Here is a 14502-nt window from a genome sequence, read left to right as displayed (position 1 = left end):
CCAGACTGGCATCCACACAAGTACAAGTTAAAAAAAAATCCAGAAGGCCTCCGTGGGGCCCCAGTCCCAGGTGAGAGGCTTTGCTGAGGGATCTTAACATTCCTCTGAACTGAATTCAGTATGGGTTCGGGTATGTCTGTGTGAGTCTCCGCTTCTTTGGTCCCATCCCTGGCAGCTGAAGGGTGGCCGAGTCTCCAGGAAATTAGTAGTAGGCTCACAGAAATGTAGTCCTCTCCAGATTAACTAGAATGAACGGGCAGGGGACAGGACGCTCTGGCCAAGTGAGTTTGCTCGTTAACTACACGTTTTGCCCTTTCTCATGTCAAGCCTTGTGTTTGGACGTTCTAAAGCAGGTGGAGGCCCAGGGACTCTGTCTGCCTTTTTGATGATTCAGGGTCTTCCAGCCTCAGAGTCACCATCCTGAACCCCAGTCCTGCTTACCTGGGAATCTGGATGGTGTTCCGCCAGCTGTAGACATAGAAGGAGGAGCTTGAAGTTGATATTTCTGGATTCCCAAGGCTTACCTTGAAAATCGTTGTGGATTTTGTTATTTTCAGTAGGCCAGGGTGAGAGGACAGCTGGGTGGCTCAGTGGATTGAGAGCCAGGTTTAAAGATGGGTGGTCCTGGGTTCAAATCTGGCCTCAATCACTTCCTAGTTGTGAGGCACTGGACAAATCACTTAACCCCCATTGCCTAGCTCTTACTGCGCTTCAGCCTTGGAACCAATACACAGTATTGGTTCTAAGATGGAAACTAAGGGTATTTTTTAAAAATAAAAAATTAATAAGTAAACAGGCCAGTACCTTCAAGGGCACATCAGCATAGATACTCTGTCCATCACTCAGAAAGCAAAATGTTGCTGTCATGGACAAAGTCATGTGACCCATAACACCATGATGTGCAGCTTCTCACCTTAGCCAGGCGTGTCTTCCTGTGGTAGGGCCTGTCGAAGCTTAGTTACGTTCTCTTGGCAAAGCCTTCCGGAACACAGGCTCACCCTTCCAACACAAGGCCCCAGAGAGACAAGATGTTAGTGGGCGCTGGTTGCTGCTGCTGTGCTAGAATTCCTGATCTCAGCCTTTCTCCTTGCTATTTGCTCCTCTTTTCAAAAAGTCGAGGATCTCTTTTGACAAAAAAAAGGAGAGAAAAGACTCAGCCAACCTATTTCGTTTAATTGAGGTGTTGCTGTCCTCTGTCCAGTCCTGATGCATGTCTTTGCGTGTGTGTATGTGTGTGTATGTAAGTGTGTGGCCCAAATTCTTCGTGAGCCACTTTCCATTTTCTTCTCGCTGAGTCCTAAGGCTAAAAGGTGGGAGGGTGGAGAAGGGAGAGAAGATGCCAGGAAATGCACCAGATTTGCATTGGAGGGGAAAGTGGACCAAAAGCTCCTAGCTTGGCTATCCAGACAACATCCTCCAGGGCAATGGAAGTGTGGTCTTTGGTCCATAGGGTTCCAGGACAGGGGTTTAGATTCAAGTGGGAATCTGCCGGGGCTCCCAGCAGACCATGAATGACGATGCTACTGCTGGGGGGCTCTTTACCCAGGCCAGGTCTCATCCTGGAAAGGGCTGATTTGGCTTAGTTGGTCCCTAAAGGGGAGACCACTCAATCCTATCTGCCAGCTCTTGGGGGCTGTTCCATCTCTGTATCCTCTGCAGTCCCTGGACCCTGGGGGCCATTTCCCTGATGGCTACCTCTTACTGAATTTCCTTCTCTTCTGCCTCTCATCTACTCCCTATGTACTCCTTCTAGGAATCATCAGACAGCACCAACACCACTATAGAGGATGAAGACACCAAAGGTAAGGCCCCTCAGCTGCCCCTCCAGTGGCAGGATAGGCAAGGAAGCCCACAGATTGTGGAAGCATTTGAAGGTGACTAAGAGGGTTGGAAATACTTCAGGCTCTGGTCTTGATTCAGAGGCACAGGAAGAAAAACAGGAGAGAGGGTAAGGTACTTCTGTAGGAAAGACAAAGAGAACAGAACATGGGCTGCTCTGGGTCCCCTTCCATTTAGACTGTATTCGTGGGATAGGACTGTGAAGGCCCTGTGGCCACATCAGGGTGCCTGAGTGCTACATGCCAGCCTAGCGTGCCCGGAACTCAAAAAGAGGCAGCAGATTTCAGACTATGACAGAGTAAGCCTGGAGGGACTCCCGACCCAAGATCTAGGTTCTACTGTTCCTATCTGCCAGTACCACCCAAGGGAGCAGAGCTGTCCCACCACTGAGAACCTGTCCTCACCTATTTACCCCTCTCTTGTATCCCCTCCCATAGTTTCCCATCCACTCAATGGGTGCTCAGTAAAGAGGTCAGGATGAGTAGGAGGTGTACTGAGAAGAGCATTTCCAAAGACTGTGATTTAAATCCCATTTCTGTTGCTTGACCGCTAGGTAATGCTGGCTAATTCATTTTTCTTCCTTGGGTCTGGGTTTCCTCATCTGGAAAAGGAGGGGTATTAGACTTGTTGGTCATCCCTAAAGCCACTTCTTTCAGCTCTAAATCCTGTGAAACTATTAAACTACTTTCCTATACTAGACTGACTTTTAGCAGCTTGTGAGTTACTCTAGCCCCCTGGTCCAGAAGCTTCATACCATAACCTCCATTTTATAGGCATCATCTTTAACTTCCTGGTTCCCCAGATGACTTTTTTCTAGGGTCCCTTCTTTTAGGGGCATGGAGGATCTATGCTTGGCCCTTTAGGACCTTTCTCTTGGGGTCCTTTATTTTTAACCTTTTCATTTAGGTTCATGTCAGATGGTATAATAGGAAATTCCCTGACTTCCTAAATCTTGGAGTCCATGGACACCCCACCCCCAAATAAGATCCATGGATAGATTTCAGGGGATCTGTGAACTTGGATGGGGGGAAGGGGAATGACAGTTTTACTTTCACTGAGCTTTAGTTTCCTTTGTGATCCTCTGTATTTTGTTCATTTAAAAACATTCTTCTGAGAAGGGGTCCATAGGCTTAACCAGACTGATCCCTAAAAGGTTAAGAAGCACTTCCTTAAATAACACTGCCCCTGCCCCCTTCTTGAGTAATCCTGCTTCATTCAGTCCCTCATCTGTGCTGTCCCTTCTTTGCCCTCAGGTAGACAGACCTGTCCCAATGGCCTCATCATGCAGCCACAAAACCTTGGTTGCCTGAAAACCTTCCCCAAAGAGCCTTCTGCCCCTGGACCCTCTATAGCCATGTTGGTGAACCTATGGCACACGTGCTATTCCCCTCCCCCTCTCTACCATGCCTGAGGACATTTCTCCCATCACCTCCTGCCCCTCTGCCCAGCAGCCCAATGGGAGCACTTCCCCCACAAGGTGGGGGGTTTCTCATGCAGTGTGAGGGTGCAGTTTGGGCACTCAATCTCTAAAAACTTTGTCATCATTATCCTAGAACAGTGATGGAGAACCTTTTAGAGATAGAGTGCTAGGCCCCACCCCCACCTCACCCAACCCAGACCAAGTGCTATGCCCATCCCCACCCAAGACCACATTCTGTGCCCTTTCCCCCACTGAGTGCCCAGCATGCCCTGCCCTCCCCTTAATTCCCCCAGGGAAGGGAGGAAGTACTCCCAATAGACTGCTGGGCAGAGGGGCTGTGATGTAGTCAGGCTTGGAGAGAGAGAGGAGAGGGGAGGGGTGCAAGCACTTTAGTCCTCTCTAGTTATGTGAGCTATGATCCCCTCAAACTAGAAAAAAAAAGCCCCAGCTTATAGAGAAAACCCCTTATTTATAGGAAAATATAACCCTCAGGCTAGATGACATCATCCTGACACATTCACTCCATCAAATTTCAGCCTTCTTAAAGTGAGTATCCTCCAAATTAACCTTTTTAGCTAAAGGTCTAGGGTTGAAGTCAGGTTTTTATCTGGATGCCAGGCTGATTGCTATCTCTGACAATCCAGTATTGTGTTTTCCAGAACTTCTAGCCCTCCTGTTTTCCCTCAGGCAGGCATCTTTGAATGTGAATTGAATAGGCTTGTAAGAAGTGAGGGGACTAAGAATGCAAATTAAGCCCAAATTTGCTTGTGAAAGAAACTGAGGAAGGGAGCTGTAAAATAGGGAAGAGTCCAGCCTCAGGTTCATAAAACTTATTCCTAAATCACTAGACTACAGGTTAAACATTTTTAAAGTACAAACTCAAAAGACACCCCAATAATTTGTATAGTAAAGACACTTGTTGCTTCTGATGGTAAAGACATAAGTTGTTTCTGTCTCACTCAGGCCAAAGGTAATTAATAGGTCATTGTATTCTGAGTGGGTTGGGGAAATCCTGTGCTGCTAGGGATGCTATCTTGAAGAGACCTGCTTACTAATTCCTATGGGGATCAGGGGAGGAGAGCAGCCCAGCTGCACCTTCCTTAGGCTTTCTAGTGAAGAACTTTGTGCTGCAGGGACAGGTGCACTGGGTCCTTCTCATGTGTAGAGAGGTCTATGTGTGCCATCTCTGGCACTTGTGCCATAGGTTCTCCATCATGGCCCTAGAGTGTCTCAGACCTCATGATCTGTTTCCTGACATCTCATCCCTATACTTTCAGGGTAAACAATAGAGAATCAGCCTCCTGGGGTTGGGGTAGGGAATGGAAGGAGCACTTAGATGAATATCAGGAGGCTGCATTGGTATTTCTATATCCACCACATTTGACCAATGATTTTTGGCAAGTTGCTTTGAGCTGCTGTTTCCACATCTATAAAAGAAGGATTATAATAGTTACCTTGTCAACCTCAAAGTGTTGGACAGCTAAACAACCCAATGGCTACAATACTGAGCCCAAGTCAGAAAGACCAGAGTTCCAATCTGACCTCAGACTCTTACTAGCTAGGTAGCCCTGGGAATGTCACTTAACCTTTACCTGCATAAAACTGGAGGAGAAAATGGCAAACCACTCTAGAACCTTCACCAAGAAAACCTCATAGTCAGTATTAAAATGCTAAAAAGTCGTGACACTGGAAGATGAGTCCCTCAAGTCAGAAGGGCCTGAGATGCTCTGGTCCACAGGATCAGACAACTGAATAAAAACAACCTTCTCAAACTGGTCAGGATCCAGTGTACTAAGATATGTAAATTAATAGAGAAGTGCTTATTAAAAAACCTACTGTATGCCAAGCACTGGGATTTCAAAGACAAAAAATGAAAGAATATTTAACCTCGAGGAGCTCTACATTCTATGTAAGAGCATATACGTTTTTGCAAAGAGCCAAAAAATAAGCCAAGAAATGCTATAGAAATGATTAGCTATTGCAAGTGTTGTCCAAATGAGGGCATGTAAGCAAACAGACTTCAAAAACTGTAAAACCCCTATCCACACTCTAAGGTTTATCAGATGTCACGTTTTCACGATCATTTTTCCTTTTCCAGCCAAACAGGATAGTCTCAAATCCAAATCTCTTTGAGGGAACTTTGACTGTGGGGCCCAGCCTAGAAATCTTATCCCATGTCAATTTTGCATTGTCCTGGGGCTCTCCCTTTACCTGAGCCTGCTTTCCTTCTCATCCGAGCTGGATTGAAGGCCATGCCCCATAACATATAGGCAGACAATCACCTGGGAGCCCCAGAAGGAAGCTCTAGTAATTGAAGGCAGGGGCTAGAGCGTCAAGGAAGGACATTAGCCAGTAGCCTTGTTTGGCTATCTTTGGCACCATCTCTCAACTGCCAGAGAATACCCACTCTCAGGATCCAAAATCAGTACTCAAATGATCCTTTCGAGAAAGACCAAAGTCTCAGAGGGTTGATAAGAAGGAAGCTGGAGGCCTGGAAATGGACTCCGGGGCTTGGCACTGGGAAAAGCATAGGGAATCCCCTCTCTAAGTGACTGCTCCTCCAGTATGGCTGCAGCTCTCCTAGATTAGAAAGCCTTGCTATCTTCAGTCACATCTCTGTGGTTGGGCTAGGTAAGATCTTCGCCAAGCGATTTCGCTGAGAAGAACTCTCTTGTGGCAGGATTAAGATGAACAGCTGAGAAGGATGGAAGTTACTAGGTTTGGAGCTGAAAAGGACTGTAGGAGTCTTCTAGTCATTTTACCAAAGAAGAAACTGAGATCCATAGATGAGGGTCATCTGGCTGCAGATCTAATGCTTTTTTCCCACTGGATCACAGTACCATAGAAAGCTAATTCCCTCTCATCCCCACCCCTAATATGTCCTCAGCTCCAATGTTCTCTCTCCACTCTTGTCCCACCTCCTGTGTCCATCCATTCTTCTACCATAGCCTCAGAGTGGGAGCATCACCTACTTCTCTAGGATTAGCATACATGATCCACATGCTTTAGCCTCCTACTTCTTCATATCTGAGCCATAGATTATGTTGGCATACAGAGAGAGAAGGAAGGAATTGGATGGACCAAGGAAGAAAGGCTGTCAGGAAGTCCTGGTTCAGCAGTTTCCCTGGATCCCAGACAAGTCATCTGAACCTCCCGAGCCTTCATTTTCATTTCTGTCAGATGGGAATAATAATATTTGCACTGCCTATCTCACACGGCTGTTGGGAGGCTCATGGGGAATAAAGCACACCACGTATTTTGCAAACTTTAAAGCACTATTAAATGCCAGGTAATAGTGATAATAATAATAGTCGTAGAAGAAGAAAGAAATCAGGCCTGGGGGTCTTTAAAAAGCCAGAAATGCCTGGTGTCTCTCTGTCTGTTCTTCCTTGGGGAAGCTATGCTGTTTATATTTCACTAAACAATGCAATCCAATGTGAGTGGGAAGAGCACTGGATTTAAAGTCAGAGGATGCTCCTGGCAACTTTTATATTGAGACAAGTCACTTTCCCTTTCTGGGTCTCACTCCAACCATAAAATGAGGCATTTGGACTGAATGATCCCTAAAGGTCCTTCCCTTCCAGCACTGATGTCCTATACTCCTGCCTTGCCCTGGGCAGCCTCTCCCCCTGGAAGGGCTCCTCTCTCCCCATCTAGGCTACAGGGCACAGGGCAGTAGTTGGAATCAGTGGCCATCTGGGGACTTCCCTAATGAAGAAATAAAAGATGTCATCAAACCCCATCTGCCCCACTTGCTCACTTCTGGGCAGTGTGATTTAGAAAGGACACTGATGAGCTGGAGAAAGTCCAGAGGTGGCCAACAAGGGATGGTGAAGGTCCTTGAGTCCATGTCTTATGAGGATCAATTGAAGTAACTGGGGAATGCTCAGACTGAAGAGGAGAAGACTCAGGGGAGACATGGGAACTGTTTTCAGGTACATAAAGGAATGTGGAGGGGAAATTGTCTTTGTTCTGCTCCTCCCACAGGGCAGAACTAGAAGCCTTGGGCAGACCTGGCAAAGAGACAAATGTAGGCTTGACCTTAGGAAAAACTTCCTAACAAAGTGTGCATCCATCCCTAAGGGGACTGGGTTGCCTTAAGAGACAGTGGGCTACCCTATTTTTTTCTTTTAAACCCTTACCTTCTGTCTTGGAGTCACTACTGTGTATTGGTTCCAAAGCAGAAGAGTGGTAAGGGCTAGGCAATGGGGGTTAAGTGACTTGTCCAGGGTTACAGAGCTGGGAAGTGCCTGAGGCCAAATTTGAACCCAGGACCTCCTATCTCTAGGCCTGGCTCTCAATTCACTGAGCTACCAAGATGCCACCCCCACCCCGGGCTACCCTTCTTTGAGAGTTTTCAGGCAGAGGCTAGATAACCCCTTGTTGGACATATTTAATAAAAATTGCTTTTGAGAGAGGGTTGGACTAGTTGATTGCTAAGGCCTCTTTCTACTCTGAAATTCTTTAATTCTGTAAAGCCCTTTCTATTCTAAATGATATTAGAGGCCCAATTGGAACTTAGAGGGTGGCCCCAGGCCAAAGAAATGGGCATTCTCTTGCCCACTAGCCCAAGATCTATATTCAAGGGCATCCTTGCCTGGAGATAACCATTCTGAGGAGGTTTTGCATAGAGAGAGCAGTGCTCCGGGCCTCTGAGATTTATCAGACTGCTACTGTGTGGGGCTCCATGGTCAGCACCAGTGTAACATTCCCAGCCCTGGTGTAAGGCCAAGCTCGTAGCCAAAGCTTGTCCCAAGGATGGAGCTGCAGTAGCTGGTGCCTCCCTCTCCCCTGGGCCCAGGCTCTACCTCTCCTCAGCTGGGTTAGGGATCCCAGATGGCTGGCTCGCTCTGGGCTGGACCTTTGTCTCCCAGGAGATCTTGTCCTCCCTTGTGTTTCTCTTCTCTCACTTTTCCCATTCTGTGTGCACCCCCTGCCTCCCCCAGTCATCTCATCCTCTGCTCCTGCCTCCTGTTCACTCTCTCATCTGTTTCACCTTCACCAGTCCCCAGGATCTCTGATATTCTAAGCTCGGTGAGGAGGGGCTCAGGGCCCCCGGAAGCTGAGGGGCCCCAGCCTGCCATGCCCCAGCCATGTCCGTCTCCATCTCTCCTAAGCTCCCTGCCTGTCCTGTGTAAGTAGCTACTCCCCTCCCCCAGGCTGCTTCAGAAATGGCGCTGGCACCCAGTCCTCCATCCTTCCCTACGACGGTGGAGCCCAAGGATTCCCTCCCTCTTTCTGAGCCGCCACTGCTAAAGATCAGGGGCCCCCCAGAACAGCAAGCTTGTCCTGTGCTGCCCTTAGACACGAGTGGGAAGCCTAAACAGCATCTCCAAGCAGGATGGCGTCTTCCCTGGAGGGTAACAGGAGCAGAGCTCACGAGGGCTTCTCCCGCTCTGGCACCTGGATACCGAGGGAGACACCTGGCACCTGACTAGAGATGTTAATCCAACAGTCTTCGTTCTGCATGAGCCCAACAGCCCCCTTTGGGGCTCCCTGAGAGAGAGGAGCCTCTGCTTTCTCGGGGACCCTTTGTCTCTCCCTCCCCTCTGTGAGCTCGCCCTTGTTAGCAGCAGCCCTGCGCCCAGTGTTCCAGGGCAGGGGGGTCTGACCCAGCAGTCCACCCTCAGCAGGAAGCCTAGGCTCCTTCAGCTAAGTGGGCCCTACTTAACCCTTTCCTTGAGAGGTGAGGAAGGAGGAGGCCGTGAGTGATCCCCACTTCACTGTGCATGCCCTCTGGGTTTGGGACTGGGCCTGAAGGGTTTGGGGCCCCCTACATGGGAAGTCCCGCTGAAACCCAGATATTCCTCCTTGTTTCCCCCTGTCCCTCAGCAAGCTCGCCACCCAACCCTGATCTCAGTCTCCTTTCCAGCATCCTCTTCCCTATTGGCTTCTCTTTCTGCTCCAGACCGGTGTTCACTCTCTCGTCTGTTTCACCCCAGCCCCCAGGATCTCTGACATTCTAAGCCCAGTGAGGAGGGGCTCAGGGCCCCTGGAAGCCGATGGGCCACAACCGGCTGTCCCCCAGCCTTGTCCGTCTCCGACTTTCATGAGCCCCCTGCCATTCCCATGTAAGTAGCCAGCCCCCACTAGGGGCCCTGCTGCTGCTGGTGCGTGAATGACCGGGACAGGCTGAGTTAGCTGCAGCTCATCCTAGCTTCTTCTAGCTCGCCGCTGCTGACGCCTCCCAGCTGCTTCCCTTCTCACCTCTGCCCAGGCTGCCCGCCGAGGCCCCAGGCACCAGTTGTGGCATTTGGCTCAATCCTAGGAAGGTGTTCTCGTCCTCCTGGAGGCACTGTCCTAGCCCTCCTGGGCCTGCCGCCTGTCTTCTCTGATCCCCAGACGTAACCGGCTTTGCCTAATCATGACTCACCCACCTCTCCCTTATGCCTGTTTGGGATGTCTTTAGACTTTCAACAGCTAACAGCTCTCCAGCCAACCTCAGCCCAATGCCCTGGACTCTTCCTGCTGTCCTGCTTCCAGCTTGGAGTTCCCACCTCTGGGCCCAGCCTAAAGATGGTCCCAAGGAATCTCTGTGTAGAGATGACCCAAAGAGATAGGGCACAAAGAATGCCTGGGACCAAAGGAAAGGGGGGGACTGCCCCACTGGAGCAGAAAAGTATATGTATATCTTGGCCTGACTTGCAGAGAAGCTAGAAAACAGTTCAGGAACCAAGGCTTCCAGAAGCCACATTTTACCCCCATTCTCTACCTGTGAGTTGCTGACCTAGAGTCAGGAAAACCTGAGTTCAAATCCTGCCTGATATATTTACTTGCTTTGCCACCTAAAGTCTCCAAGCCTCAGTTTCCTCATCTGTAAAATGAAGGGGTTGGATTAAATAACCTCTAAAGTCCCTTCCAGCTCAAAATCTATGAACCTGTGACTTCCCAAAGGAGAAGGACCTTCCTGAGGCCCATCCTCCTCTCTCAAAACATGTCAGCTCATGTTATCTGAGCTCTGAATGCCTGGGCTAATATGAATAATTTCCAGGGCAGAAGGCTCCTAGGTTTTCTTCCCATCTCAACCCATCCTGGAGCTGAAACAACCTTCATTATCAGGAAATTCCTTCTTGGTCTCTGGTCTGCCCCCTCTCTTATGGAGAAAGAAAACTTTCTTCCCTGTAGGACCCCCCACCCTGTTTTGTACACGTGGTGGGTACATATGGGGGAAGGGTTATAAGTCAAGAGTTTTTTGTCAACTGAATCCTATTTTCAGTGAACCACAGGCATGAGATACTTAAAGAAGCCAGCTCTATGGCTAAAGTTTTATATTGAAACTAACCAGTGTCTCTGATTTATGCTAAGTCTGGAGCCATTGGGCCTGAGTTCAAATCCTGACTCATCTACTGCCTGTGTGGCCTTAGACAAGTCTCTTCATGTCCCTGGGCCTCATTTTCCTCATCTCTCACATGAAGATATTTGGACTAAGTGGCCTCTAAAGTCCCTTCTAGCTCAAAATTTATTATTCAATCAATTATTTTTTTTTGGTCCAAGTTTTTATATCTTGAAGTTGGTTAAATGGAAGGGGGAAGGGATGGGTGCACATTTAAGGGCACTACACAGAGAAGAAAAGGAATCAGTCAACTGTTCATTCTGGCTTGGAATAAGAAGAGATACCCTCTTGCTGCATGTCCTCATTAGCCTTCATTGGGCATCACTGGGTCCAGCATAACTCACCGTCCTGGAAGGCACTCTCCCGGGTCAGCACTACCCTCGAGCTGCCCTAGAACACTTCATCTCTGAGGGCTCTCAGAGGGCTCTCAGAACTGGGCTCTAACTTGTGTGGCATCTTGCTCTCCTCCTTGGTCTGCCTTTGAAGCTTGACAAATTGATTCTGCCTAACATCTGAACAATTGCTTCCTTCCTTCTTTCCTTCCTTCCTCTTTCCCTCAGCTTGGCTTCCTGTGTCGCTCCATTTTGCCTATTGTGTTCATACCCTCTGCTCCTACCTCGTGTTCACCATCTTGTCTATTTCACCCCAGCCCCCAGGATCTCTGACATTCTAAGCCCGGTGAGGAGGGGTTCAGGGCCCCCGGACGCTGAGGGGCCCCAGCCAGCTGTGCCCCAGTCCTGTCCATCTCCATCTCTCCTAAGCCCCCTGCCCACCTCGTGTAAGTAACTGTCTTTTAGGTTGAACTGGAGCTGCTTTGCTAAATGGTCAAGCACTGGTTTTCAGAGGCTAGTGGCGGCTTTTCCATCTGTGAGACAATGGAGGGGGGTGGGCAAGGAAAACCAACTAAGAAGGGGCTGAGACCTCAGGAGGAATAATGCTACGTAGGCTTTGTTCCCATATTGGTGCTTCCTGGGGGTATTGTGAAGAGGATGGAATAGACCCTGAGATCTTGGGATTTAGTCCACTATTTACCAGCAGGGTAGAGACAGAAAGAAAAAGCTCTGTGTGTGTGATATGTAAATAATGTAACTGGAGGGGGCCAGGCCTGTATATGGGAATGGGACAGGGGGGAGGAACCATAGTCTCTCCAGGAAAATCATGGGCATGTCACAGGCTGGCTAAGGGAGGAAAATAGTTGAAGGATCAGAGAATCACAGATTTGGAGCTGGAAAAGACCTGAGATCCAAGCTTTTTGATTTTATAGATGAGGAACTAAAGGCCAGAAGGTTGGGGGTGACTTGTTTACATGGGTTGTGGCAGGATTTGAACCCTGATCCTCTGATTCTAGAGCCATGCACTTTCCACTATATAATACTGCCTCTCAACAGATCCATTTTGCAGATTGGTGAAACCTAAAGAATAGGATGGGTTTTGTGTGTTGGGGTGAGGGTAGGGGGGTGTTGGTGCATATAGGGATGGAGTGAAGTAGAAGGGGAACTCTGGTGACTCTGAAGTGGTAGAAGGGCAATAGTGGGGCTGGGAGACCCGGTTGTGGAAGCCAGAAAAGACTCTGGCAGAAGGGGAGATGGGAACCCAGGTTGGGGCAGTGCATGTAAATCATCAGTACAGAACAGTGTGGAGTGTAGATTCAGCCTTCAGGTAGCCAGTGGGCATTGTTCGGGAGCTTCCCTCCTCTCCAGGGACCCAGAGCAGGCTGGGAATTGAGAGTGAGTTGTTTCCTGGGCCACCTCTCAGCTCCCTAAGCCTGGTGCCTGCCTGCTTGCCCTGAGCCATCCAGAGTGTCAGTATCACTTACAGGGATGGATGACAAGATGGGGCACCAGCAGCCACAGGGAAAACACCAGGGAGACAAGCAGAGAGGAGATGCTTTCCGATAAGGAGAGCTCACGACATCAGGGGAGACCAAAGCAAGAGGGACAGGGGACAGGAATGGCAGGGCGGTCCTCAGGTAAGCTTCTGCTCTGGGGGAGGGGGGGAAGGGATTTCATAAAGAATTCTAGGAGAGAGGGCCAAGCTGGGGCTATGGGCCTTCTGTTCCTCTAACTGCTGCCTATGTGCCCTGAGCCACAAGGACACAGCCTCTCTCCTGGAGCTTCCTAAAATTAGAGGGTGAAACAAAGGCTTCCCTGTGTGTGACTCTGGATTGAAGGGAGGATTAGCTGGCCATGGTGCTGAAATACAGAAATGACCTAGGATCTGGAGTCAATGCCCCTTGGGAAGAAGGGGTTTCCTGGCATTTAGCACATAGTAGGCACTTAATGGTTTATTAAATGGCTAACTGTTGCTTTCCAGAACCAGTGAGTTTGTAGAAATTGGGGAACAGAGATGTATTTACAAAAAGAGCAAGAGGAGGGGGCAGCAGGGAGGCATAGATGGAATTTAGGGTCAGAAGTGAGCTGAGGGAATGAAGACAGGAGGGGGAAATGCATGGTGGGTAAAGGGGAAATTTTAGAAGACCAGAACTGTGTAACAAATTTGATGCAGAAGGCGATAAGGAGGCAAGGTGTGGGGGAGAAGAGGAACACCTTCACATGAAATCCCCCATAACAGAAAAGGGAGGTGGGGGGACAGGGAAGATGGATGGCAGTAGGGATGTAACTACTCTTTAAGCCAGCCAGAGGGGAACATGGCAAAGAGAAATGAGACCGAGGAGTGGAAAGTTACAGGATGGATTCCAGGTAGAGATGAGAGCTTTAGTGGGTCACCTGGCTGCCCAAAGAGAAAGGAATGAATATGTTTCACCTCTAAGATGAGGAAAGCAATAGGATTTCTGGGCCTGAGACACTCTCCTGGAATGAGTGAGACCTGGTAGAAATTGTACTGCGACACAGAGATGGGCAGAGGGCAGGCTCTATGATGGTGGGTCTGAGCTAGCACAGAACGGAGGAGAAGCCAAAGGAACAGTTCAGACATTTGCTGGAGGTCCCTCAGAGAGCTGATCTGCAATTCTGGACGCTGAAATCCTTTAAGGGGATCTGAGTTCTTAAGAGGCAGAGAGAAGAGATCAAGGAGAAAGGGAGAGGAAAGTCCAAGACCAGACCAGTTGAGAAGGCCGGTAGGAAAGGACTATTTCAGCATTGTCCTGCTGCCATGTCTGCTTCACAATTCCAGAACATGTCAGACTGAAGGCCTGCAGGGCTTTGTCCCCTTGGCTGAGTTTCTCCGTACAGAACAGTTTTGTGGGGACAAGGGTGGGGAGGTTTACCCCGGTCTTTCCGAGTCAGATGTTAGAGACAAAGGAGAAGTAAGAGCCTACCCCAGGCTTTATGTTGCAGAAGTAAATATTCCCACTCATTCCTCAATAATGGTGAGCGTTTTGGGAACTACACTGCCCAGAAGTCCTACTTCCTCCATAGCCCTGACACCCTCTCGTACAAATGCTGAGTGTGTCTTTGCCGTTACAGAGGAGCTACAGAAATTGCATGCCATCCTTCCATACTGCAGACATGGGGAGAGGTTTGAGTTCCACACGATCTTAGCCCCAATTCAATTCAAGAATCCAGAAATCAATCGTGTGAAATATTAGAAACATATCCATAAGTCTTGACATGAGCACTTTGCTCATTAGAGTCTGCTTTTGAATACATCTTTAATACTTTTGTGATTCATTCATACCTGGAACCCTACATAAGGTCAGTGTGACTCCTACCACCCCAGAAGGAAAGGGACCAGCTCTTGGGCCTGGCCCAGGGCTCTAGTGCTGGTTCCTCACCCTTTAACTTCCAGAGGCTTTACCTGACAGTCCTTCAAGCTCTCTGGGTGGGCGACCTCCTTTGTGTCTCTCTACTCTGTCCTTTTTTAGCCCAGCTTGGGGGAAACTAGGAGCAAAAGTGGCTGTTTATACACAATTTGTGTTGCTGTCTCCCCCAGAGACCAAAAGCACCCCTAG

The 14502-nt window shown here is 48.9% G+C and overlaps 1 protein-coding gene across 23 annotated transcripts in view; it reads left to right on the top strand.

Annotated features, from left to right (window-relative positions):
* The window catches only part of CAMK2B (calcium/calmodulin dependent protein kinase II beta), a 311330-nt gene that overhangs the window by 273509 nt on the left and 23319 nt on the right, over positions 1–14502 (top strand). For 12 of the 23 annotated variants that reach the window (XM_001370017.4, XM_007475861.3, XM_007475863.3 and 9 more), the window contains one exon: positions 1754–1802. In XM_001370017.4, coding sequence (XP_001370054.2) covers positions 1754–1802 — 49 coding nt within the window. Of the gene's footprint in view, positions 1–1753; positions 1803–8264; positions 8394–9201; positions 9331–11241; positions 11371–14502 lie in introns of all 23 variants that reach the window. The other 11 variants (XM_001369990.4, XM_007475857.3, XM_007475853.3 and 8 more) reach the window with 1 other exon arrangement.

This window comes from Monodelphis domestica, chromosome 1 (assembly GCF_027887165.1).
Source record: "Monodelphis domestica isolate mMonDom1 chromosome 1, mMonDom1.pri, whole genome shotgun sequence".
NCBI lineage: Eukaryota > Metazoa > Chordata > Mammalia > Didelphimorphia > Didelphidae > Monodelphis > Monodelphis domestica.
The sequence above is the reverse complement of the archived record's forward strand: the minus strand, read 5'-3'. Positions and strand labels throughout refer to the sequence as shown.